The 26,628-nt window shown below is 59.7% G+C and overlaps 1 protein-coding gene across 7 annotated transcripts in view; it reads right to left on the bottom strand.

Annotated features, from left to right (window-relative positions):
• Positions 1–368: 368 nt before the first annotated feature.
• Positions 369–26,628, bottom strand: part of STIM1 (stromal interaction molecule 1) — a 96,995-nt gene continuing 70,735 nt past the window's right edge. For 2 of the 7 annotated variants that reach the window (XM_082048618.1, XM_082048619.1), the window contains exons 7-12: positions 24,540–24,717; positions 18,256–18,423; positions 17,542–17,642; positions 16,561–16,796; positions 12,397–12,781; positions 369–1,206 (exon numbers count right to left, since the gene is read on the bottom strand). In XM_082048618.1, the coding sequence (XP_081904744.1) occupies positions 660–1,206; positions 12,397–12,781; positions 16,561–16,796; positions 17,542–17,642; positions 18,256–18,423; positions 24,540–24,717 (1,615 nt within the window). In that variant the 3' untranslated portion in view covers positions 369–659. Of the gene's footprint in view, positions 1,207–12,396; positions 12,782–15,623; positions 15,705–16,560; positions 16,797–17,541; positions 17,643–18,255; positions 18,424–24,539; positions 24,718–26,628 lie in introns of all 7 variants that reach the window. The other 5 variants (XM_082048620.1, XM_082048621.1, XM_082048623.1 and 2 more) reach the window with 4 other exon arrangements.

Here is a 26,628-nt window from a genome sequence, read left to right as displayed (position 1 = left end):
GTGTCCCCATCACCCGCGTCCCCGCTCTGAGCCCCCTGGGTTTGGGGGAGCAGCCCCACCCCCATGGGCCCCACGACCCCCCGAGGCACCGGTGCTGCTCCGGCACCCCCCGGCACAGCACGGGGGGCAGACGAGGGGCAGCCCCCCCAGGGCGTTCACCTGCTCGTGTCACCAAGAGCACACAACCAGGGACCCCCCCGAACCGCCGCAGCGACGGGGCCGAGGGGAGAAGGGTGACTTGAGAACCGTGCGCCCCGACGCCGGCACCCGCGTCACCCCGACCTTCCACCCGGCCTGCGCACCAGTTGGAAGAGCCAGGAGAACCGGGGAGGAACAGGAAAATATAATAAAAACAATAAAAAATAAAATAAGGAAACAAAAGCACGTTGAAACCAAACCCAGAGGCGGTGAGGCCGAGCGGAGGCGGAGGAACCGAAGCCATGCGCAGCGAAGCCGGGGCGGCGGGCGGGAGGAAGGGCCGGCCCCGCGGGAGCGCTCGTCTTCTTTATTTTGGTTCTGAGAAATCAGGAAATAAATAAGTTGAAATAGCTGCTCCCGCTGCCGGCGGGGGGGAGGCGGCTCGGGCGCCGGGGGCGCCGGGGGCGCGGGGTCCCCCCTCCGCCGCGCTCCGGCGGGTTCTGCTCTCCCCACTCCTCTCTCTACTTCTTGGGCTTCTTGAAGATCTTTAGGGGGAACTTTTTCTTGCTCTGGCCCGGGTCGACCTCGTCGCCCGTCAGGCTGCTGTCCTCGTCCCCCGGGCTCTTCTTGGCCGCCAGCTGCGGGATGCGGGTGCTCTTGGCGCCGCCGGGCCGGCCGTCAGAGATCGGGGAGGGGGTGTCGGGGTCGGTGGAGCTGGGGCTGTGCGAGCGGGATGAATCCGAGTGGCTGTGCTTGCCGCCCGCCGGGTGGCTGATCTCCCCCAGGCTGGAGGATTTCTCCATGCCGTGGTTCACCATCATCATCTTCTTCATCACCATGGGGCTCTCGGGCGGCCGCTCCGGCAAAGCCCCCGGCGCGGGGGGGTCCCCCGGGCGGCTGGCGCCGTTGGGGGTGGGCGCGCTGGCCGGGTGGCCGGGGGCAGCCTCCTCCATGGAGCGGGTCAGCAGCGGGGGCCGGGCCGCCAGCAGCTTGGGCGCAGAGCTGGGGACACGCTGGTGCTCGCTCGGCGCCGGGATGGACGAGTCGGAGTCGCAGCGCGTTAAGTCTCTGCGGCGAGAGAGGGGTCGTTAGCGGGGACGGGGACGCAGCAGCTGAGGGGGGACAAGGGGCCGGGCCGGGCGGGGACTCTGCGCTGGGGAGCAGCAGAGGGGGGGACGCGCGTCCCGCTGCCCCATCGCCCACCGGCGCTGCTCCCCACGCCAGAGCAACGGGGACCCCGGGATGGGGACACGGGCACCCCTGGGGACGGGGGATCATCCCCAGTGCCAACAAGCCAGCTCGGCCAGCGCAGGCTGCGGCGGCTGTGGGCCCGGGGCAAGCAGTGGCCATGGGGTGAGCAATGACCATGGAGGAAGCACTGGCCATGTTGGGGGAAGCACTGGCCATGGGATGGAGGCACTGGCCACATGGGGGGAAGCAGTGGCCATGGGGGGGAAGCACTGGCCATGGAGAGGAAGCACTGGCCATGGGGGGGAAGCACTGGCCATGGAGGGGGAAGCACTGGCCATGGGGGGAGCAGTGGCCATTGGGGGAAGAACCGGCCATGGAGGGGGAGCACTGGCCACATGGGGGGAAGCACTGGCCATGGGGGGGAAGCACTGGCCATGGGGGGGAAGCACTAGCCATGGAGAGGAAGCACTGGCCATGTTGGGGGAAGCACTGGCCATGGCAGGGGGAAGCACTGGCCATGGGCGCAAGCACTGGCCATGCTGGGCAAGCAGTGGCCACGGGGGCAGACCCAGAGGGCCGAGGCCCCAGTCCCAGCAGCAGCAAGTGCTCAGCTCTCAGCTCAGGGGTCCAGAGGCGTCACCCGCGGGTCCTGTGGCCACCGGTGGCCCCGGAGCAGGCCCAGCGCGGTCAGTGGCTCCCTGGAGCACAGCCCTGCCAGCCCCGGCCTTCCCACGGCCCCGGAGCCGGGCCAGGGAGCCCACGGCACCACCCGCACCCCATAACCGGCGCGGCGGGGGGAGCGGCGCCGGTGCCGCCGCAGGACGGGGCGGCTCCAGCACCGGCTCCGCGCTCCCGGCCAGACCCGCGTGTGCACGCAGGAGGCACCAAACCCACCGTCTCCCCATCTTCCCAGCGGGGCTGGTGCAAACCCCGAATGCCAAGGGAGGAACCGGCGCTCGGGCCGTCCCGGTGCTGCCGCGGTTTGTGCCGCCGGCCCCATGTGCCCTGTAATGGTGTCATTGTCACCGCCCGCCCCGGGAGCCCCTGGATCCTTTCAGGAGCGGGGAACGGGGGGCAGGAGGGAGGGAGAAGCGGGAGGTCACAGCTTGTCCCCTGCCGCGCCGCCGCGCTGTCACCCGCTGTCACCCTGCCTGGGACACCCCGGTATCGAGGGCCACCACGCTGTCACCCGCTGTCACCCTGCCTGGGACACCCCGGTATGGAGGGACGGGGACTGAGGGGACCCGGCCCTGCCCCAGGGTCTGCACCGGCTGCAGGCGAGAAATGCAGAATGGGAGAGGCGGATGGACAGAAATGAAGGAGGAGTGGAAGGGGTGAGAGGCGGGAGGTGACACCAACCGGTTCCTCAGCCCCGGGTCGCTGTGCCGGCTCAGCACCAAACCCACCGCACAGCGCACCGGGAGCCGCGGGGCCTCGTACCGCACCGGCGGCAATACGAGCGCGTTTGGAGACGCTCTCCGTGGAGCTGGCCCAGAGGAGATGCCCAAATTGGGCAGATGCTCAGGAAAAGTGACGGCAGCAACAAACGGCGTCACCCAGCACCGCTGGACCGGCACGGGGTGCTTGCAAAGGCAGGATAGATGCTCAGATCATCACCCTCCACAACGGTAATGAGGGTATTTTCTAATAAAACCCACTGAATAAACCGGAGCCCTCGCTTAACAGCTCTAATCCGACTCTTCTACAGGACCCTCCTGCTCTTCCCCGGCGTTTCTGGTCCGTGTCGGTGCTGCCCACCCCTGCAAAGCCAGAGCTTCTTTCTGCCAGGACGGTCACCGTGTCCCCTCTGCCGAGGGAAGGCGGCACAGCCATGGATCTGCTGCCGAGGCCGGGCCGGGCTGGACATGAGCTCCAGGGTTTGGTTCATCCACGGGTACCTGGAACGTGCTCCCTTTCCACAAAAACAAAGCAGATTTTGGCCACGTGGCACCAGCCCTGCAGGGACCAGAGGAGCCACCGAGACCATCCGAGGCTGGAACAGCTCTGCTGGGGGACAGGCTGAGAGTTGGGGTGTTCAGCTGGAGAACAGAAGCTCCAGGAGACCTTAGTGTGGCCTTTCCGGACTTAAAAGGGGCCGATGAGAAAGATGGGGACAGACTTTTGAGCAGGGCCTGTTGTGACAGGACAAGGGGTGATGGTTTTAAACTAAAGGAGGGAGATTCAGGCTGGATATAAGGAATTGTTGCCCTGAGGGTGGTGAGAGCCTGGCCCAGGTTGGCCAGAGAGGTGGTGGCTGAACCATCCCTGAGACATCCCAGGCCAGGCTGGACGGGGCTCTGAGCACCCTGAGCTGGTGAAGATGTCCCTGCTCATGGCAGGGGGGACTTGGGGTGGTTCTGAAGGTCCATTCAACCCACACCACCTGTGTCTCTGATTCTCGGGCAGGACGGTGCTGAGGAGCAGAGCACCCGTGGGGCTGTGAGAGCAGAGCACCCATGGGGCCATGAGAGCAGAGCACCCGTGGGGCCGTCAGGAGCAAATGAAGGTGAGTTTCCCGCTGCTGGGATCCGAAAGGCCCGTTGGCTCGGGGACCGGGCGCTGAGCTTCCTGCTCTTCAGGGTCCTGCAGTTTCAGATGCGGGAGACAAAAGCGACGCGGCCGCTCGTGGAGAAAATGACGCCAGCAGATGGAGAATCGTCCTCTGGTTGGGAGGATTCTCCTCCCCGAACCCAATCCGGGACAGCTGGAGGGGGGACGCAGGGACGGGCACCGGGACCCGGTCACCCCGTGGAGGGTCCCTGGGCATCGGGGGGCGGTGTGTGGGGTCACCTCCCATTGCAGGTGTGGCCGTCACCATGTCCCGGGGCAGGCGATTGTCGCTGTGCTGGGTCCAACGTTGCTCATCGCATGATCATTTGGGTTGGAAAAGCCCCTCAAGATTATCAGTCCAACCATAACCCAGCGCTGTCCCGGGCCCATGGCCTGAGAACCTCCTGTCCGTCTGTCCAGCCCTCCAGGGCTGGTGACTCCAGCACTGCCCTGGGCAGCCTGTTCCAATGCCCCACAGCCCTTTGGGGAAGAAATTGTTCCCACATCCAACCTCAACCTCCCCTGGCGCAACTTGAGGCCGTTTCCTCTGCTCCTGGCGCTTGTTCCTGGGGAGCAGAGCCCGACCCCTCCGTGCTGCAGTTGTTGGACAATCTCTTCCCCCTGCCCCGCTGTCCAGAGGGCTCCGAGGGGGCTGATCCAGCCCACGAGCACACACGCCTTTCAGATGTCCCAGGGCGCTGTGCAAACCCGTGTTACTCAGAATCCATCCAGCTGGAACTCAGGAAGACGCTCCCGCAGGGTGGGGACAGGACATGGTGATGCCGGCAGCACTGGCCATGCTGGGGACAACCTGGGGGCCGCTGGGCCACGGGCCCCCCGCCAGACGAGGGAGCAGGACATTCGGGGCCACGCTGAGAGGGACCCAAGGACGGGGGCCGATTTCATTGTCACAGTATCACAGGATGTTTGGGATTGGAAGGGCCCTGGAAAGCTCATCCAGTGCAATCCCCCCATGGAGCAGGAACACCCAGATGAGGTTACACAGGAAGGTGTCCAGGGGGTTGGAATGTCTGCACAGAAGGAGACTCCACAACCCCCTGGGCAGCCTGGGCCAGGCTCTGCCACCCTCACCGGGAACAAGTTTCTTCTCAAATTTAAGTGGAACCTCTTGTGTTCCAGCTTGATCCCATTACCCCTTGTCCTATCATTGTTTGCCACCGAGAAGAGCCTGGCTCCATCCTCGTGGCACTCACCCTTTAGATATTTATAAACATTAATAAGGTCCCCCCTCAGTCTCCTCTTCTCCAGCTCCAGAGCCCCAGCTCCCTCAGCCTTTCCTCACACGGGAGATGCTCCACTCCCTGCAGCATCTTGGTGGCTGCGCTGGACTCTCTCCAGCAGTTCCCTGTCCTGCTGGAACTCAGGGGCCACAACTGGACACAATATTCCAGGTGTGGTCTCCCCAGGGCAGAGCAGAGGGGCAGGAGAACCTCTCTGACCTACTGACCACCCCCTTCTAACCCACCCCAGGTCCCATTGGCTTCCTGGCCACAAGGGCACAGATTTCCAGAAGGGAACAGCAGCAGCTGGACCGTGTTGCTGGGACCTTCTCCAGCCCAGGACGAGCCTTTCTGGTCACCCAGCGGGGGTGACCCTGGGGACACGACCCCCTTGGCGCATGCTGGTTGTGCCGGATGGAGCGAGGAGGAGGGGACAGCGGAGGGGACACTCCCAAGCCCAGGGCTGGGACGAGAGGGCAGGGACATGACCAGGACAGCGCGGGCCCCTTGGCGAGGCGCAGCCCCAACGGGCCGCTCCGTGTCCCTGGTGTTCGTGAGGCTTCTGCTCCTGAACCACAGAACAAAGGGACCCACGGGACCATCGAGTCCAGCGCGTGTCCCCGCACAGGACACCCCCAGCTCACACAAGGGGATGAAGTTCAACAGGGCCAAGTGCCGGGTGCTGCCCTTTGGCCACAACAACCCCCTGCAGCGCTCCAGGCTGGCACAGAGTGGCTGGAGAGCAGCCAGGCAGAAAGGGACCTGGGGGGACTAACGGACAGGAAGCTCAACATGAGCCACCAGTGTGCCCAGGTGGCCAAGAAGGCCAATGGTGTCCTGTCCTGTATCCAAACCAGCGTGGTCAGCAGGACAGGGGCAGTGATCCTTCCCCTGTGCTCTGCATTGGGGAGGCCACACCTGGAGTGTTGTGTTCAGTTCTGGGCCCCTCAGCTCAGGAAAGACATTGAAGTGCTGGAGCGGGTCCAGAGAAGAGCAGCAAGACTGGGGAAGGGACTTGAGCACAAGCCCTATGGGGAGAGGCTGAGGGAGCTGGGCTTGTTTAGTCTGGAGAAGAGGAGGCTTAGAGCTGAGCTCAGCACTCTCTAGAACTACCTGAAGGGCAGTTCTAGCCAGGTGGGGATTGGGCTCTTCTCCCAGGCATCAGCAATAGGACAAGGGGGCTTAAACTTCAATTTAGGCTGGAGATTAGAAAGCAATTCTGTGCAGAGAGTGGTCAGGATTGGAATGGCTGCCCAGGGAGGTGCTGGACTCGCCGGCCCTGGAGGTTTTTAAGCTGAGATTGGCCATGGCACTTAGTGCCGTGATCTAGTCAACGGACTGGAGTTGGACCAAGGGTTGGACTGGATGATCTCTGAGGGCTTTTCCAACCCAGTCCATGCTGGGATTCTGTGTGATTCTGGGACGGCCCGTTTTCCAGCCGCCCCGCGGTACCGGGAAACGCTCCCAACGCCCGCCCCTCCCGCAGCCCCAGCGCGGCGGCTGCGCGTGGGGACGCCGGGAGCCCCGTTCCCACGGGCTGCTCCCCAGCCCCGGCGTTGCCACGGCGCTCGCCGCGTCCTTGCTGGCACATTGAGGCACTCGCGGTGTCCACAGGCCGAACCGCGGGACGTGAGCGCCGCCGATTCGCCGGCTCTGACCCGCGGTGCCGCCCCGGAACCCGAACCCAACGCCGCGGTGAGGGACGAGGAAATGGGGATGGGCTTGGTGAATTAAAGCAGCGGAGAGCGAAGCGTGGAGCGAAGAAAGAGGGTGGGGAGCGGGGAGATGTGGGAGGATGAGGGAGAACAAAGGTGCATTTCTGCCCAGCTCTGCAGCCCAGCGAGGGACCGGCGCTGGGGCTCCTGTCTGCCGGGCTCTGGGGACACTTAGGAGCGGCTTAAGGGCACCTGACACTAAAGCTGGGTCTACCAGCCTCACCCAGGCCCTGCTGCCTCCACCACTCCCTGCAGGGCTGTATGTTACACACCCAGAGCCGCAGGGCTATACGTTCTATACCCTGAGCTGCAGGGCTGTATGTTACACACCCAGAGCTGCAGGGCTATATGTTCTATACCCTGAGCTGCAGGACTATACGTTACACACCCACGGCTGCAGGGCTATAATTTACACACCCAGAGCTGCAGGGCTATATGTTCTATACCCTGAGCTGCAGGACTATACGTTACACACCCACGGCTGCAGGGCTATATTTTACACACCCAGAGCTGCAGGGCTGTATGTTACACATGCACAGCTGCAGGGCTATATGTTCTACACCCACAGCTGCAGGGCTATATGTTACATACCCAGAGCTGCAGGGCTGTATGTTACACACCCAGAGCTGCAGGGCTATACATTACACACCCACGGCTGCAGGGCTGTATATTACACACCCAGAGCTGCAGGGCTGTATGTTGCACTCCCAGAGCTGCAGGGCTATACATTATCTACCCACTCAGCACGTGGCACCACGGCAGCACAACCGCATCCCCTGTACATCACTCTGCTGTGCTCGGCCTCTGTGACCCAAACCCCGCAGAGTTTCTCCCCCCGCCTGCCCTTGCGGTGATTCCGTCCCGTGCCGGACCCGCCGCTGTGACGCTGTGACCGTCACCCCCCGTGTCCGTGGGTCTGTCCTCGGCACCGGCACGGGCAGCACGACCCCCTGTGCAGCAGCACCCGCCTCCCCGGCCGCCCGACCCCTCCGTTAACATTAAAAACCACGCGTCCGCCCTCCAAACCGCAGCGGCTCTGACCTGATCTGCACCGGATCCTCTGAAGCCGATTGCAAAAGAGAAGCAGAGAGTGAGGAGGTGACGAGGACGCGTCCCCGGCCCCAGCGCGGCGCCCGACGGGGTCACCCCGAGCCCTTCCGGGGGAACGGCCGCTTGGGATGAAGTTTGGGGGGAGGTCTCGCCAGCATCAGCTGGACACAAAGGCCAAGGCCACCCAGAGCCCAAAACGCCCAAGGTAACGCTCGGGGGGGCAGGAGGCAGGAATTTGGGGGGGTTCCATTTGTGTCCTCGGCATTGACTCCCTGGAAAGCCCTTCTCGGCCGGTTGTGTGGGAGAGAAGGAGCGATAATGCATCGGTGCCTCGGCGATGCAGCTAAGCAGGCTCTGCTAATGACGCGCTTGGCTAAAGAATTAAAAGCAACAACGTAAGAACAGATTTGGGTGCCCGGTTGTTCCTTTGCGCTTTCTGAAATGAAGGGGGGATGGATGGAGATGGATTTCGGAGCCGCCCGCTGCCGCGTGGCTGAAGAAACCTCGGGGGCAAAGCTCTTACTGCACAAACCTCCACGGACTGTGCTGCGCCCACAGCCGCTCTGTGCTACGCGGAGGGGTGACGGGCGACCATTGGGTTCTGACACCTGCTGGGGTGGATTAACCTCGTTATTCTCGCTAATGAGCTCCCACCCTTCCCTCTGCAGGACTCTGCAGGACCGGGGCAGCAATTCGGCGTCTCACAGGCCTCAGCTGGACAAACCCCATGTTTATCACAGTATCACAGTATGTTTGGGATTGGAAGGGACCTCAAAGCTCATCCAGTGCAATCCCCCCATGGAGCAGGAACACCCAGCTGAGGTTACACAGGAAGGTGTCCAGGCGGGTTGGAATGTCTGCAGAGAAGGAGACTCCACAACCCCCCTGGGCAGCCTGGGCCAGGCTCTGTCACCCTCACTGAGAAGAAGTTTCTTCTCAAATTTAAGTGGAACCTCTTGTGTTCCAGTTTGATCCCATTACCCCTTGTCCTATCATTGTTTGCCACCCAGAAGAGCCTGGCTCCATCCTCGTGGCACTCACCTTTTATATATTTATAAACATTAATAAGGTCCCCCCTCAGTCTCCTCTTCTCCAAACTAAAGAGCCCCAGCTCCCTCAGCCTTTCCTCACACGGGAGATGCTCCACTCCCTGCAGCATCTTGGTGGCTGCGCTGGACTCTCTCCAGCAGTTCCCTGTCCTGCTGGAACTGAGGGGCCACAACTGGACACAAGATTCCAGGTGTGGTCTCCCCAGGGCAGAGCAGAGGGGCAGGAGAACCTCTCTGACCTACTGACCACCCCCTTCTAACCCACCCCAGGTCCCATTGGCTTCCTGGCCACAAGGGCCCAGTGCTGGCTCATGGTCACCCTGCTGTCCCCAGGACCCCCAGGTCCCTTTCCCCTACACTGCTCTCTAATACGTAATTTCCCAGCCTATACTGGAACCTGGGGTTGTTCCTGCCCACATGCAGGACTCTACCCTTTCCCTTGTTAAATTCCATCAGGTTATTCCCCGCCCAGCTCTCTAGCCTGTCCAGGTCTCTGATGGCAGCACAGCTTCCAGTGTCACCACTGCTCCCAGCTTGGTGTCACCAGCAAACTTGCTGACAGTCACTCTATTCCCTCGTCTAAATCGTTAATGAATATATTGAATAATACTGGCCCCAGCACTGCCCCCTGAGGCTCTGCACTGGATCCAGGATCAACTGGACTCCGCACCATTGACCACCACTCTCTGGCTTCTCTCCTTAAGCCAGTTTGCAACCCACCTCACTACTCTATTGTCCAGACCACCCCTCCTCACCTGAGCTGTGAGGATGCTGTGGAGACTGTGTCAAAGGCTTTACTGAAGTCAAGGTAGGGCTGGTTCTGAACGGTGCATCAGCCGCAGGACAGTGGGGACTGTGCCACGCTGAAGCGTCCCCGGCTGGTACCGGCCAGAGCAGGACGGCTGCAGCCAAACCGCAATCGGCACTAATTAGTCTACATTTTAATTATGCCGCTTCTTGCCATCCCCAAGCAAACATTACTAAGTGAAGCACGCTGTTGCTCTCTAATGGCCCGTTGTAGAGCCAGTGCGGTGGTTTCCCCATCGCCGCGCTGCAGAGCCGGCCCGGGGCTGGTCGGGGCTCGCCGGCACGTCACGGCCCTTCGCTCTCCCCAACGCCGAGGACGAGGACACTGTTCTGAACTTTATCAAGGGAGACGCCACGGCTCGGCCCCACACAGGCGGCTCCCACCAACAGACCACACACCCCTTAGACCGGGTTTAAACCAACCATGGGGACGGACAGAGCTCAAACAACGGCCTGGAGCTGGGCGCATCCACAGAGGAGCCCCGAGGACTCGTTCACAGTATCACAGTATCACAGTATCACAGTATGTTTGGGATTGGAAGGGACCTCAAAAGATCATCTAGTCCAATCCCCCTGCTGGAGCAGGAACACCCAGGTGAGGTCGCACAGGAACATGTCCAGGCGGGTTTTGAATGTCTCCAGAGAAGGAGACTCCACAACTTCCCTGGGCAGCCTGTTCCAGTGCTCTGTCACCCTCACTGAGAAGAAGTTTCTTCTCAAATTTGAGTGGAACCTCTTGTGTTCCAGCTTGATCCCATTACCCCTTGTCCTATCATTGTTTGCCACTGAGAAGAGTCTGGCTCCATCCTCATGGCACTCACCCTTTATATATTTATAAACATTAATAAGGTCCCCCCTTAGTCTCCTCTTCTCCAAACTAAAGAGACCCAGCTCCCTCAGCCTTTCTTCATAAGGGAGGTGCTCCACTCCCTTAATCATCTTCGTTGCCCTACGCTGGACCCTCTCCAGCAGTTCCCTGTCCTTCTGGAACTGAGGGGCCCAGAACTGGACACAATATTCCAGATGTGGTCTCACCAGGGCAGAGTAGAGGGGAAGGAGGACCTCTCTTGATCTACTAACCACCCCCCTTCTAATACACCCCAGGATGCCATTGGCCTTCCTGGCCACAAGGGCACAGTGCTGGCTCATGGTCATCCTGTTGTCCACCAGGACCCCCAGGTCCCTTTCCCCTACACTGCTCTCTAATATGTAATCTCCCAACCTATACTGGAACCTGGGGTTGTTCCTGCCCAGATGCAGGACTCTACACTTGTCCTTGTTAAATTTCATCAGGTTATTCCCTGCCCAGCTCTCCAGCCTGTCCAGGTCCCGCTGGATGGCAGCACAGCCCTCCGGCGTGTCAGCCACTCCTCCTAGCTTGGTGTCATCAGCAAACTTGCTGATAGTACACTCAATTCCCTCGTCCAAGTCGTTAATGAATATATTGAATAATATTGGCCCCAGCACTGACCCCTGAGGCACTCCACTAGATACTGGCCTCCAACTAGACTCCGCACCATTGACTACCACTCTCTGGCTTCTCTCCCTAAGCCAGTTTGCAACCCACCTCACTACTCTATTGTCTAGACCACACCTCCTCAACTTAGCTGTGAGGATGCTGTGGGAGACTGTGTCAAAGGCTTTACTGAAGTCAAGGTAGACCACATCCACCGCTCTGCCACCATCCATCCACCTTGTTACATTCTCATAAAAGGCTATGAGGTTGGTCAAGCATGACCTACCCTTGGTAAAGCCATGCTGACTGCCCCTAATAACCCTCTTATCCTTGATATGCCTTGAGATGGCACCAAGGACAAGCTGTTCCATTACTTTCCCAGGGACAGAGGTGAGGCTGACCGGTCTATAATTACCCGGGTCCTCCTTCTTGCCCTTTTTGAAGACTGGAGTGACATTTCGGGAGAAAGCTCCTGAGGAACACAGAATCACAGTCATTCTGGTTGGAAAAGCTCCTCGAGATCATCAAGTCCAACTGTTTCCCAACCCTGGCACTGCGCATGTCCTGAGAACCTCATGTCCGTCTGTCCTGAGAACCTCACGTCCGTCTGTCCAACCAGCGACCTGCAATGAGCAGCTCCAGCTCCCTCCTCCGCTCATTACTCAGATGTTCCTCAGCCAAAACACAATGGGACCTCAGCCCCGGCCAGAACGGGGCAGAGAGTCCCCCTGACACCCAACCCCTGAATGCGGCTCTTTGCCACCTCTTAAAACAGCACAAAGCTCAGGCCCTGCAGCAGCACCGACACCATCGCACAGAATCTGCCCTGTTGCTGAGGAGACACCAAGTCAGGTCAGTGCTGCCTTGATTCGCTGTGTTAACTTTGTTCTTATGGGTGCACCACCCAAGCAAAGACTAATTCAGTGACAACTGAGCGCCCAGGATCCAGTGCTTGGGTACAGTGAGACAACCGGCACCTCCTCGGTTTATGCCCCCACTGAGTCGGCAAATCCGGGAATGGGTGGTTGAGAGGGGTCACCAGCAGGGGAGAGCGGCTGAAGAAACAAATGTGTGGATAAATAACGAAACGAAAGGCCCAAAAGGGCACGAGGAATGTAGGAGGAGAAAGCGCAGGCGAGCAAGCAGCAGCCCTGAGCCCCAGCACGCAGGAGGCAGCTAGAAAAGAAAGAGCGAAATACCCCGAGCTCTCAGTGCCACAGCGAACTCCAGAGGTGACATCAGGAGGGGGCAGGTCGGGGACGGAGTCCGTCTGGAGGAGATAAGAGGAGGTGGTGTGATGGTAATAGACAGGGTGGACATGGCAAGCAGGAGCAGACGCGGTGGATGAGGAGCAAGAGGTGGAGGAGGCGGCGGTGGAGGACGGGCCGGCGCCGGGCAGCTCGGAGCTGAACGACTGTCCGGAGAGGCTGCGCATCCGCCGCAGGGAGACTCTGCCCGCCCGCTGCTGGGCGGCCTGGCCCGGCTCAGTCTGGCCTTGCGCGTAACTCTCTACCAACCTCTGCGATCCGTGGCCGTGCTGCGGGTCCACCAGGCGCTGGCGAACGCTGCTGGGCAAGGCGGGAGCTGCAACGAGAGAGACGGGGCGTGCTGAGTGGGCGGAAGGGGCTGCACCGCGAGGCACCGCGGTGGAGCTGTCACCCCCAGCACCGGGCACCGCGGTGGAGCTGTCACCCCCCGGCACTGGGCACCGCGGTGGAGCTGTCACCCCCCGGCACTGGGCACCGCGGTGAAACTGCCACCCCCCAGTGCCAGGCACCGCGGTGAAGCTGTCACCCCCAGCACCGGGCACTGCGGTGAAACTGTCACCCCCCGTGCCAGGCACCGTGGTGAAGCTGTCACCCCCCGGCACCGGGCACCGCGGTGGAGCTGTCACCCCCAGCACCGGGCACCGCGGTGGAGCTGTCACCCCCCGGCACTGGGCACCGTGGTGAAGCTGTCACCCCCAGCACCAGGCACCATGGTGGAGCTGTCACCCCCAGTGCCAGGCACCACAGTGAAGCTGTCACCCCCTAGTGCCAGGCACCGCGGTGAAGCTGCCACCCCCCAGCCCCGGGCACCGCGGTGAAGCTGTCACCCCCCGTGCCAGGCACCGCGGTGAAGCTGCCACCCCCCAGCCCCGGGCACCGCGGTGAAGCTGTCACCCCCCGTGCCAGGCACTGTGGTGAAGCTGCCACCCCCAGTGCCAGGCACCACGGTGAAGCTGCCACCCCCCAGCACCGGGCGCTGTGGTGAAACTGTCACCCCCCAGTGCCAGGCACTGCGGTGAAGCTGTCACCCCCAGTGCCAGGCACCGCGGTGAAGCTGTCACCCCCAGTGCCAGGCACCGCGGTGAAGCTGTCACCGCATCACCAGGCACCGCGGCACCACGCCTGCTGTCCCCAGGCTGCTACAGCCACCCCACCGTGCGCTCCAAGTTACGCTGGTTTAATGCAGAAGAAGCGTTAAGCTGGTGCTGCGGCTTAACATGCTCGATTAAAGCCCAGCCCGTGGAAAATGGTGGTGACGTTGCTGACGGAGCTGCTCCCTGAACACCTTATCTGAGCATCTTGCTCGGAGCGGAAACCGGCTGCGTGATTCACCCGGTAACGCCGCAGCCACCCGGGCTCCTTGGCAGCGACCGGGAGGGCGCCGGCGCTTTCGGGGCACGATTCACTTCATCCCAACGCAGACACCCAAATCATGGAACGTCCTGAGCTGGAAGGGACCCGCAGGGATCACCGAGTCCAGCTGCTGTCACCCCCAAAGTGACCCACTTTGCGCCCCGGCCGGCAGAAGGAGCCGGGCGGTGGGTTCCGGCGCGGTGAGCTCCATCGCAGTGCTCGGCTCTGCTCCGGCACCCGGTGCTGGCCCGTGCAGCTCCTGAGCGGGCACAGGACGGGCAGCAGAGCTGCACAAGAGCTGCACGCTGTGGCCGGGCACCCGAAAGCTTCTGGAAAGGTGCAGAAAGCTCCTGGTGTCACCTGCGGGGCAGGGTGTGCGGTGACTGTGACGCTGCGCTGGCAAAGGTTCTGCTCATCAATCCACGCCTGGAGCCGCAGCTCTGGCCCCAAACGGGGCCACCTGGCCCCAAACGGTGCCACCTGACCCCAAACGGTGCCACCTGGCCCCAAACGGTGCCACCTGGCCCCAGGCGGCTTCCCCAGCAAAGAGACGCTCAACTGGGAAGAATATCTTTCTCTAATTGCTAATTCATCTGGGTTGGGAGAAACAAACTGGGCTGCCTCCCTGAGTGCACTGTCACCAGCTAATTAACAGCTTGGAAAGATCATAATGATCTTTGCCGGCCAAGGTAAGAGGCAGCGAGCCCACGACCCCCTGTGCACAGCGAGCGAGCCGGGGTCACCCACGGAGGCTCCTGCACCCCACGGGGACCCCGCACGTCCCGTCCGTGGCAGGGGAACACAAAGGACAAGGCAGGATGTGCGTGGTCCCTCCGCAGCCGCCAGGCGGGCTGTGCTGAACCCCCAAACTGCCACCCAAGGTGTTCCTCCGCTTGCAGGAGATAAGGTGTTCAGGATCCTTCAGGAGTTTGCGTAAGAAAGAGACGTGAACGGGGTTAAAAGGGTGAACAGGCGGGAAAGCGGAGATGGAGTGGAGGAGAGCTCCTTCGGGAAGGGAAGAACCAGCGGGTCGCTGCTACAGAACCCTGCGCTGGGAACCCCAGACATGCTGGGCACCCAACCGCGACGGCTCGGGCGCCGCGGGACCAGAACCGGGGGTGTCCCGAGTTGGAACGGACCCAGGACAAGGGGGCGAGTGTCCCTGGGCAGAGCTGGGGCTGGTCCAGCCCTGCTGGGGTGACCCGGGGGGCTCACGGGGACCCCAGCTCCGCACTGTAACAACTGGGGCTTACGGATTCTGCCGCAGGTTTCTCCTCCTCTTGCTTTTCACCCCTAAGCGATTGGTTTTGTTTTTCCTCCTTTCCCCACCTGACCCCTTTGTGCTCTCCTGCACAGCTTAGCCTGCGCTAAGCCCAGCACTAAGGGCCCAGACCTCGCCTTGCACGGCCCCGGCGCAGCTCCGGCCCCGCTGCGGTGGCACCGATGTCACCTGGAGCGGGACCAGCCCTCGCCAGCTCGCCTGCAGAGGTGGGATGGGCAAGGGAACATTGTCGAGCCCTTAAATCTCCACCTCAGGGCTAAAAATGACCCTCCAGGCTTCATAATTGGGGCTTCTTCTGGATTAACAGAACCCCAGAGTAGGTGAGAGCGACAGCGAGCTGCGATTCTTCATCCCGCCAGACCTTCCCGGGTTAGTAAAGATGCCGATGGCTCAGCGAAGAGACGCACGTTCGTTAGTTCTCCGTGCCAGAAAGTCAGAAAATGTGTGGAAGTATTTTTTTAGTCCAGAAAAAAAAAGGGCAGAGGGTAGAATAAAAAATATATATAATTGAAGAGAAGCAAACCGGGGTATTTCCAGAGGGACTGGTCCTCCGAGGACAGGGACGAGCGGTCGCTGAACCTGCGCCCGAAAAGCCAGGCGGCGTCTGGGCCGGACGGGACGATGGGAGAGAGAACAGTGAGGTTTGCTGGGAGCGCCGGCACCGGTGGGTTTGGCCCATGGAGAAAGGAAACCCCTCGGGAAAGGGAAACGGCCCGTGCCTGGGGGGCCTGGGTGCTGTGACACGGCTGTCACCCACGGGGACAGCGCGGGGATGGGAGGGGACGGGATTGTCACCCAGCACCCAACTGATGGAACTCCAGGTGCAAAAATCTCACTGCGGGTGTGTCAAGCAAAGAATCACAGAATCGTTTTGGTTGGGAAAGACCCTCAAGCTCATCGAATCCACCCGTTCCCCAGCCCCATGTCCTGAGAACCTCCTGTCCGTCTGTCCAGCCCTCCAGGGATGGTGACTCCAGCACTGCCCTGGGCAGCCTGTTCCAATGCCCCACAGCCCTTTGGGGAAGAAATTGTTCCCAGATCCAACCTCAACCTCCCCCGGCGCAACTTGAGGCCGTTTCCTCTGCTCCTGGCGCTTGTTCCTGGGGAGCAGAGCCCGACCCCCCCGGCTCCAAGCTCCTTTCAGGCAGTTCAGAGATCAGAAGGTCTCCCCTCAGCTCCTGTTCTCCAGCTGCACCCTCCTCACTTTCCTTAGTGTAGCCCATGGCTTTTTGGTTCATTTTGTGGTGTTTGTTTGTTTCTGTAAATGCCTCAATTGCGTGAGTTGAACAGAACAGCACATGTAGGATTAAATGACTGACAACATCTCCAAATTCCTATTTCCGCTGGAGCTAAGAGGTGCTCTGCACTCAGGGACCCTCCTGCCCATGAACACCTTAACAATTTGTCTCCGGTCACTTCCAAACCAACTTAAGACACCCCAAGGGGGGACGGCCACCTACATTGCATGGACATGGGGGACACGATCTCCTCGTCCAGGTCGTCCACGTCGTCGGTCATGATGAAGTGCGAGGGGTTGGGGCGCGGGGTGCCCATCCAGCCGGGGTCGATGTTGAGGGCCGAGGCCAGGCTGTGGATCCCGGGGTTGGTGACGATCTGGAAGCCGCAGAGCAGCTCGATCTGCTGCCAGCGGTGCAGGCGCTCCCGCAGCGCCGCCGTCACCTCGCTCAGCGCCTGCCTGGATGCGGGGGGCAAATAGGGGAAAATGGTGAGGAAGGAGGAGAAACCACCGTGGTGGTGTCACCTCGCTCAGCGCCTGCCTGGATATTGGGGGCAAACAGGGGAAAACGGTGAGGAAGGAGGAGAAACCACCGTGGTGGTGTCACCTCGCTCAGCGCCTGCCTGGATATTGGGGGCAAACAGGGGAAAATGGTGAGAAAGGAGGAGAAACCACCGCGGTGGTGTCACCTCGCTCAGCGCCTGCCTCTATACGGGGGGCAAATAGGGAAAAACGGTGAGAAATGAAAGGAGGAGAAACCACCGTGTTGGTGTCAGCTCGCTCAGCGCCTGCCTGGATATGGGGACAAACAGTGAAAATGATGAGAAAGAACAAAGAAAACATCTGAAACGGGGAGTCTAATGGCTCAGCTTTGTGTCCTAATACCTGAGACACCCTTCATTCCGTCTTCAGGAATGCGGGAATTAGAATAAACCCACCAACCACGGGGATATCCAGGGATAATCACTTAATACCGCAGCCTCCCAAACCCTCGTTGTGACGGGACTTGAGTTGCTCCGCACAACCGCCGGTTCTTGCTTCACACAAGTGAAATTAGAAGGTTATTGACTAAAAGGAGCAGGTCCGATCCCAGTAACTAAGCAGAATAAAGCTCAGCAAAATGAGGCCGAGCGCTGCCGGACGGGCTGAGGGTCACTCGTGTGACAGGGACAGAAGTAAGGGAACGTATTAAACAGACACTCACTTGGCGGTTAAGATCTTATGGTCAACGTCATCTAGAGAGGAGCTGTGCGCAACGTGAAACGTCCCAAACAGGGTGTTGCGCTTCTTCTTGATCTTCTCAGCCTGGAACGGCAACAGAAAGAGGGGTCAGGGGGGGAAGAGGAGCCGGCGCTTCCTCCAGGGCAGGGGACACAAACAGGTTCACACACGCTGCGCACGGTGCCAAGGGCGCTGCGCTGGAGCTGAGGGATCCCAGCAGGTCGAGGGCTCCGTGCTCCTCCTCATTCCCCAAGAGCCAGAAGGAACCGAACCAGCCGCATTGTGCATGAACAGATCACTCCTAAAGCCTAATTCTGTCTTTTCCACTGTTAATGCCCCGCGGCGGCGCTTTGGGGACATTTGGGGTTGGTTTTTTGCCTGCCCTTTGTGGCACGGTGTATATTCCAAATGAAAGTCTCTACGCAGCACTTTGCTTCCCAGCCGCAGTGACTTACAAGACGTGGCCACGAGGATTGACACAGCAAAAGGAAAACCACGGGCACAGCCACACTCGCCATCATTTTCAGCCCCTACTTACACCTCTGGGAAGGTGTGTTGTGCACTTTTGCTTAAAAAAGGCAAATTTAAGGCATTAAAAGGGAAATAAGGTGCAGAGCAACCAAGTGCAGGCTGTACTCCCCAACCCTTTCCCAGCGGCTGCAAGGGGAAGATCTGGAGAAGACGCTGAAGCTCTCACCCCTTCCTTGGCCACCAGCAGCTGCTTCTCCGCGTTCTGCTTCTTGATGTTGTAGTACTGGACCTCCACCTCGTGCGTCAGCTGCAGCCACTTCTGCAGGGCCTCGGGCGCCGCCCAGCTGCAGTGGGACTCCAGCTCCTTCTCCGCGTTCTTCAGCGCCATCCGCACCTGGGGACAACCGGCCGGGTCAGCGCGGGGACAGCGAGGGCGCCCGAGCGCGGCTGCCAGCCCTGCTGGACGGCACAGAGGTGTTTGGGGTGGAAGAGACCTTTAAGATGATCAACTCCAACCATAACCCAGCCCCGGCACTGCCCCATGTCCTGAGAACCTCCTGTCCGTCTGTCCAGCCCTCCAGGGATGGTGACTCCAGCACTGCCCTGGGCAGCCTGTTCCAATGCCCCACAGCCCTTTGGGGAAGAAATTGTTCCCACATCCAACCTCAACCTCCCCTGGGCAACTTGAGGCTGTTTCCTCTGCTCCTGGCGCTTGTTCCTGGGGAGCAGAGCCCGACCCCCCTGGCTCCAAGCTCCTTTCAGGCAGTTCAGAGATCAGAAGGTCTCCCCTCAGCTCCTGTTCTCCAGCTGAACCCCCAGGTCCCTCAGCCGCTCCATCACCTTGTGCTCCAGCCCCTCACCAGCTCCGTTCCCTTCTCTCCACTCGCTCCAGCACCTCAAGGCCTTTCATCAGCCCTCAGGTGATTTTGGTGCCACTGGTGCCGCCATTTTGTGCACTGAGGGGATTTTGGTGCCGCCATTTTGAGCCCTGAGCTGAGGGGCCCAGAACTGCCCCAGGGTTGGCGGTTTGTCCCCCCAGGTCCCAGCACAGGGACGGTCACTGCCCTGGTCCCACTGGCCACCCCAGTGCTGGTACCAGCCAGGATGCTGGTGGCCGCTTGGCCACCTGGGCACACGCTGGCTCATGTTCAGCCATTGGTCAACACCCCCAGGTTCTTTTCCTCCAGGCAGTTTGAGGTGGGTTGGCTGGAAACACGGGGCTGGGGGGACACGAACCCCCTGCAGCCAACCCCACCGGGTCTGCTGCCCCCGCTCTGCACAGCCCCGGATCCCCCGCGGAGCCGCCGCCGAGGCTGCGCCACCGCCTGTTTGCTGTGCGGCGCCGGAGCCAAACAGAGGGAGCTCGTCAAGAGACGACTTTCACACCGGAGCGAGATGGCAAAAATATTTAGACACAAAACATGTGCTGCTCGGTCAGGAAAAGGAACAACACGTCTGGAACGAGCAGTTTCGGCAGCGTTCTGGGGAGTCTCCGGCCATCCCGGCTCAGGCTCCTCCACACGCTCGCTGATCTCAGTGGGGATGGGAGACGGGACTAAATTAGAAGAAAGTGGGTGATGAGTAAGTTGAAGAAACCAAAATCTTACGTAATGGTGTGTGGTGCTGGAGACCATAAGGAATTAACACTACAGGCAACTTCAGGTTGGCCAGAGAGGTGGTGGCTGAACAACCCTGGAGACATCCCAGGCCAGGCTGGACGGGGCTCTGAGCACCCTGAGCTGGTGAAGATGTCCCTGCTATGGCAGGGGGGGCGCTGGATGGGTTCTGAAGGTCCAATCAGCCCAAACTATTCCATGATTCTCTTCCACGACACATGATGTGAGACTTTAATAAACCTGAAGCCCAACACAAGCCCTGCAGGAGTTTAACGCGTTTCATGCTGGACAGACTGAGGGACGGTGGCAGCAGCTCGGAGCTGCCCGCACAGCGTGGGGACAGGGCTGCTCCTCACCCACCACCCCCGAAGCTCCGGAGGGGTGTCCATGGTTATACACCCTCACACACCTCCCTGCTGTTAGAATAGGAGCCGATCCTGAGCAGCTCTGAGCTTTCCCTGCCCAGCAGGCCCTGTCCCACCAGCACAGACCTTCTCTAGGCACGGGGGAGCTGGAGGAGAGGTCCAGGACACCCCCTGGATCACACAACCACAGCATCCTGGGCTGGTTGTGCTCTCTGTAGATCCCCAGCCCCACCTGCTCACCGGGGTCACAGAGCAGATCACACAGGGTCACAGAGCAGATCACGCAGGGTCACAGAGCAGATCACCCGGGGTCACAGAGCAGATCACCCGGGGTCACAGAGCAGATCACGCAGGGTCACAGAGCAGATCACACAGGGTCACGGAGCAGATCACGCAGGCTCACAGAGCAGATCAAGCAGGGTCACGGAGCAGATCACACAGGATCCCAGGGGGTTTGAATGTCTCAGAGAAGGAGACTCCACACCCGCTCTGGGCAGCCTGGGCCAGGCTCCGGCGCCTCCCAGCACACAAGGTTCTGCTCATGTTCACATGGAGCCTCCTGTGTTTCAGTCTGTGCCCGTTGCCCCTCACCCTGGCGTTGGGCACCACTGAACAGAGTCTGGTCCATCCTCTGACACCCACCCTGACATATTGATCATTGATCACATCCCTCTGAGCTTCTCTTCTCCAGCTCAGCAGCCCCAGCTCTCTCAGTGTCTCCTCACACAAAGATGCTCCAGACCCCTCAGCATCTTCGTGTCCCTCCTGGACTCTCCAGTGACTCCTTGTCCTTACACTGGGAGCCCAGCACTGGCCCCAGTTCTGCAGATGGGGCCTCCCAGGGCAGAGCAGAGAGGGAGGAACAACCTCCCTGACCTCTGCCCACACTCTTCCTCACACACCCCAGGTCCCATTGGCCTTTGGCCACCAGGACACATTGGTGGCTCGTGGTCACCCTGTTGTCCCCCAGGACCCCCAGGTCCGTCTCTGCAGAGCTGCTTTCAGCAGGTCCCCAACCCGCGCTGGTGCCGGGGGCTGCTCCTGCAGCTGCAGGACCCTGGGGACCAACAGCCCCATGGGGTCGGGAGCTGGAGCTGAACCTCACCGGGTTCTTCTCTGCCCCGTCCAGCTCTCTGGACGGCAGCACAGCCGGTGTGTCAGCCCTTCCTCACTTTGGGGTCATCGCCTGGACGTGTCTGTCCCATCTGCTCTGTCTGCTCTGCAGGACCCGTGGCTGCTCAGCTTCTGCTCCAGACCCTGCCCCATGTTCACACCCCGGAGCCTCCTCGCTCCCCACAGCACAGCACCAGCCCACTGAAATGAAGCATTTTTCTACAAAGACTGCTCAGCCTTGGCTCTTCTCCCTCCACGCGTTATTCAGCTCGGTCACGTCTCACCACGTCTGGCAGGGGCGGAATTTCCAGCCAAACGCACCGGATTGCACACGGATATTTGCAATTGTGTCCCCAAGGACATTTGCAGAAGCAGCCAGGAGGGGAGGTCAACCCCTCGTGTCATTTGTCGAGTGTAACATTGCCTACATCACTCAAAAAGTCACCGATTGGGACCCACAGCCCCGGGAAGGTCTGGTTGTCCCCCCCAACACCTCATGCAGAGCTCTGACCCTGATCCGTGGGCATCTGGGATTCAGGAACAGGGGGATAAGCGGGCAGGAAACCTGCCGGTGGGTGTTTGGGGTACAGGAGCACTCAGAACATTCACAGCAACGTGTTTGTGGGTGAGCGTGAGGAACAGCCGGGGGCTGGGAGGAGGCGCCACACAACCGCGTCCCAACACCAAGTCGTGTTCCGTGGGGATCCCTCCCCAACGGGGTCACTGTGTCTGCACCCCCAGGATCCCGTTTTCATCGCTAAGAGCAACAAATTGAAAGCAGAAATGGCCATGGGGTCTGCAGCGCTTAGGACAACCTAGTGAGGGAAAAAGGTGTTGTGAACACCAGGGAACACGCTGTGTCTGCATCTCACGCACCCGAGTACAGCGGGAGCGGCCGAGCCCGCCGCTGTCAGCGTGACAATGTGCAAAGGGTCTGTTTGAATATCCCCCGGGACCCAAAAATATCATATAATTGGATGAGTTTTGGGGTCAGTGGGAGTGATGAGTTAATGTTGGTGATCTTGGCTCGCTGGGATGGTGATCGTGTTATTGTCACACAGTGGGGGTCAGGGGTAAAACCAGCGGGGTACAACCGGTACTCACCCCATCAGCGCCTCCCTCCCGAAGGCCTCTGGGAAACAACAGAGCGGTCAAGTCACCCCTGGCTTGCGGGTTCTCACCAAACGCGCAGCGGAGGGGAAGGGGTGAGACCCGACGGCTCCAGACACCGCGAGCGGGTCGGGCACCGGGGCTCGGGGTCACACAATCGGCCTCATTGAACAGCCCACAACACAGCGACCCAGCTGCGTGTGTGAACGGGGACGAGCTCGGGGACTGTGCGGGTGGGCGGGTGGGAGGACGATGTGGATCGCGGGAGCAAAGGGGGGGACCTGTGCGGGTCGGGCTGCGGGGTGGGAAACGCGCTGTTTGCACAGCCGGACTGTTGTGCTGTTTGCACACCCGGACTGTTGTGCTGTTTGCACACCCAGACCGTTGCGCTGTTTGCACACCCGGACTATTGTGCTGTTTGCACACCCAGACTGTTGCGCTGTTTGCACACCCAGACCGTTGCACTGTTTGCACACCCAGACTGTTGTGCTGTTTGCACTCTTTGCACACCCAGACTGTTTTGCTGTTTGCACACCCAGACCATTGCGCTGTTTGCACACCCAGATTGTTGCGCTGTTTGCACACCCAGACTGTTGCACTGTTTGCACACCCAGACTGTTGCGCTGTTTGCACACCCGGACTATTGTGCTGTTTGCACAACCGGACCGTTGCACTGTTTGCACACCCAGACTGTTGCGCTGTTTGCACACCTGGAACGTTGCACTGTTTGCACACCCAGACTGTTGTGCTGTTTGCACACCCGGACCGTTGCGCTGTTTGCACAGCTGGACTGTTGTGCTGTTTGCACACCCAGACTGTTGCGCTGTTTGCACACCCGGACTGTTGCGCTGTTTGCACAACCGGACCGTTGTGCTGTTTGCACACCCAGATTTTTGCGTTGTTTGCACACCCAGACCATTGCGTTGTTTGCACAACCAGACCGTTGTGCTGTTTGCACACCCAGATTTTTGCGCTGTTTGCACACCCAGACCATTGCGTTGTTTGCACAACCAGACCGTTGTGCTGTTTGCACACCCAGATTTTTGCGCTGTTTGCACACCCAGACCATTGCGTTGTTTGCACAACCAGACCGTTGTGCTGTTTGCACACCCAGATTTTTGCGCTGTTTGCACACCCAGACTGTTGCGCTGTTTGCACAACCGGACCGTTGTGCTGTTTGCACACCCGGACTGTTGTGCTGTTTGCACACCCGGACCGTTGTGCTGTTTGCACACCCAGACCGTTACACTGTTTGCACACCCAGACCGTTGTGCTGTTTGCACACCCGGACCGTTGCACTGTTTGCACACCCAGACCGTTGCGCTGTTTGCACACCCGGACCACGCTGCCCAGCGCTCCCCACTCACCCGCCAGCCCCGGACGCTTGTTTGTCCCGGTCAGCGCAGACCCCGGGCTCTTGTCCCTTTTTCCCCATCCCCTCGTCCCCCTCTGTCCCATCCTCCAGGGTGTCACTGCATTCTGGGCACAGTCGGGCTGGGAGGACGCGCTGGTGGCCTCAGAATATCCCGGCGCTCGCTCGGCTCTCGCAAGTCTGGCTCACGCAGTCTCAGTTTAAACCGATATGTACAAAACATGCTTCTTTTCAGCCAGCAACAGCTCTATAGACAATATTCCGTCTAGGTTTATATTGCAAGATGCAACTTGGGGACAAGTTCTCTTGCTAATTTAAACCTAATCTTTTTGAGAGCTGCATATATGAACTCTAACTTTGCTGCAGAGATGCTAATCTAGTGCTAACCTTCCTTGGAAAGAAATGCCCTTTGTGCATGTCTCTGATTTGCAAGAATACAAGGCAAGCGCAATCGGACCCACTGTAAATCTCTCCTAAAACCATTAATAGATTGAAAAAAGTCACCAATTCTGACCCGCGGCCCCGGGAAGGTCTGGTTGTCCCCCCACACCACTCTGACCCTGATCCACGGGTGTCTGGGATTCAGGTTGGGGGACAAGTGGGCAGGAAATCTGCCAGTGGATGTTTGGGGCAGAGCAGTGCTCAGAACATTCACAGCAATGACGTGTTTGTGGATGAGTGAGGACCAGGGGCTTATGGTTTGGGGTGGGAGGTCGAGGGGATCGGAGGCAAAGTTCGGGCTGGGACAACGTGCGGTCGCTGCTCTCCTGTGTATTTGGGACGCAAAATGTGGGGTAGTGGAAGAAATATTAACACTTGGGGGTCTTTTCCTCCACCAAGGGAGCGGAAAAGCAGCGCGGTGGGCAGAACATCGGTGGGTCGACGAAGCCGAGCGAGGAAGCGGCTCCGGCTCCGCGTGCCGGCGCGGCCTCACCTGCTCCAGCTCCTGCTCGGCGTATTTCTGGCGGCTCAGCTCGTTCTCGGTGCCCTCGCGCAGCTCCCGCAGCCGATGCGCCTCCTGCTTGGCCATGCTGATCTCGTCCTGCAGCTTCTTCTCCAGGTGCACCTTCTCCACCTCCACCGAGCGATGCTCCTCCTGCGCCTTCTGCAGCCTGCAACACACAACCGGAGCCGCCTTTAATCCCTTTGGATGTCAGTGACCCGCGTTACGGATCCTGCAACACACAACCGGAGCTGCCTTTAATCCCTTTGGATGTCAGTGACCCGCGTTACGGATCCTGCAACACACAACCGGAGCCGCCTTTAATCCCTTTGGATGTCAGTGACCCGCGTTACGGATCCTGCAACACACAACCGGAGCCGCATTTAATCCCTTTGGATGTCAGTGACCCGCGTTACGGATCCTGCAACACACAACCGGAGCCGCGTTTAATCCCTTTGGATGTCGGTGATCCACGTTGTGGATCCTGCAACACACAACCGGAGCTCCCCATTAATCCCTGTCAATGCCAGGGATCCGCGTTTGAACAGCCAGGGAGAGAGTTCACCACCAAACTGAATTCTCAACTCCAGAGTCTCAACTTTGTTTCATTTATTAAATACTCAGTAATTGTTTTTTTAGTTTGCCAAAACACACCAAGATTTCCTAAAGGAAATACGAGGCCTTGGTGGACGTGATCTACCTTGACTTGAGTAAAGCATTGGACACCGTGTCCCACAGCATCCTCACAGCTGAACTGGGGGAGTGGGTTGGATGAGCGGGATGAGGTGACTGAACTGGCCAAAGGGAAGAAGCCAGAGAGTGGTGGTCAATGGGCAGAGTCCAGTTGATCCTGGATCCAGTGCAGAGCCTCAGGGGGCAGTGCTGGGGCCGGTGTTATTCAATATATTCATCAGTGATTTGGATGAGGGAATAGAGTGACTGTCAGCAAGTTTGCTGGTGACACCAAGCTGGGAGCAGTGGTGACACTGGAAGCTGTGCTGCCATCAGAGACCTGGACAGGCTGGAGAGCTGGGCGGGGAGAAATGTGATGAAATAGAACAAGGGCAAGTGTAGAGTCTTGTATCTGGGCAGGAACAGCCCCAGGTTCCAGTGTAAGTTGGAGAATGATCCATTAGAGAGCAGCGTAGGGGAAAGGGAGCTGGGGGCCCTGGGGACAGCAGGGTGACCATGAGCCAGCACTGGGCCCTTGTGGCCAGGAAGCCAATGGTACCTGGGGTGGGTTAGAAGGGGGTGGTCAGTAGGTCAGAGAGGTTCTCCTGCCCCTCTGCTCTGCCCTGGGGAGACCACACCTGGAATCTTGTGTCCAGTTGTGGCCCCTCAGTTCCAGCAGGACAGGGAACTGCTGCAGAGAGTCCAGCGCAGCCACCAAGATGCTGCAGGGAGTGGAGCATCTCCCGTGGGAGGAAAGGCTGAGGGAGCTGGGGCTCTGGAGCTGGACAAGAGGAGACTGAGGGGGGACTCATTCATGGGATCAATATGGAAAGGGGGAGTGTCAGGAGGATGGAGCCAGGCTCTTCTGGTGACAACCAGGGACAGGACAAGGGGCAATGGGTGCAAACTGGAAAATAGGAGGTTCCACTTAAATTTGAGAAGAAACTTGTTGGGGGTGAGGGTGGCAGAGCCTGGCCCAGGCTGCCCAGGGAGGTTGTGGAGTCTCCTTCTGTGCAGACATTCCAACCCCTGGACACCTTCCTGTGTAACCTCAGCTGGGTGTTCCTGCTCCATGGGGGGATTGCACTGGATGAGCTTTCCAGGGCCCTCCAACCCTGACACTCTGGGACTCTGGTACTTATTTTAAAGATGGTCTTTAAGCTCCGATGATGGTTTGCTGCCACCCTTATCTACAGCCGTGCTGAATAAAGCTACAGCTCAATGGAAAGTTAAATGCACTCACGAGGTGTCGGTGTCTACGTCTCATTATTTGCAGTCTCAGAGACAGCAAAAATAACTCAAACAGCGCTGTGCCAGGAACTGGTTTCTTGGCCAACAATGTTGCTTCAGCACACAAGGAACAGGTTCATCCTGAAGTGCTCACAGTTGTGGAGGACACGAGGCTTTG

This window comes from Streptopelia decaocto, assembly GCF_964273445.1.
Source record: "Streptopelia decaocto genome assembly, chromosome: 1".
NCBI lineage: Eukaryota > Metazoa > Chordata > Aves > Columbiformes > Columbidae > Streptopelia > Streptopelia decaocto.
Note: the sequence above shows the minus strand (reverse complement) of the source record. Positions and strands in the feature narration are given on the sequence as shown.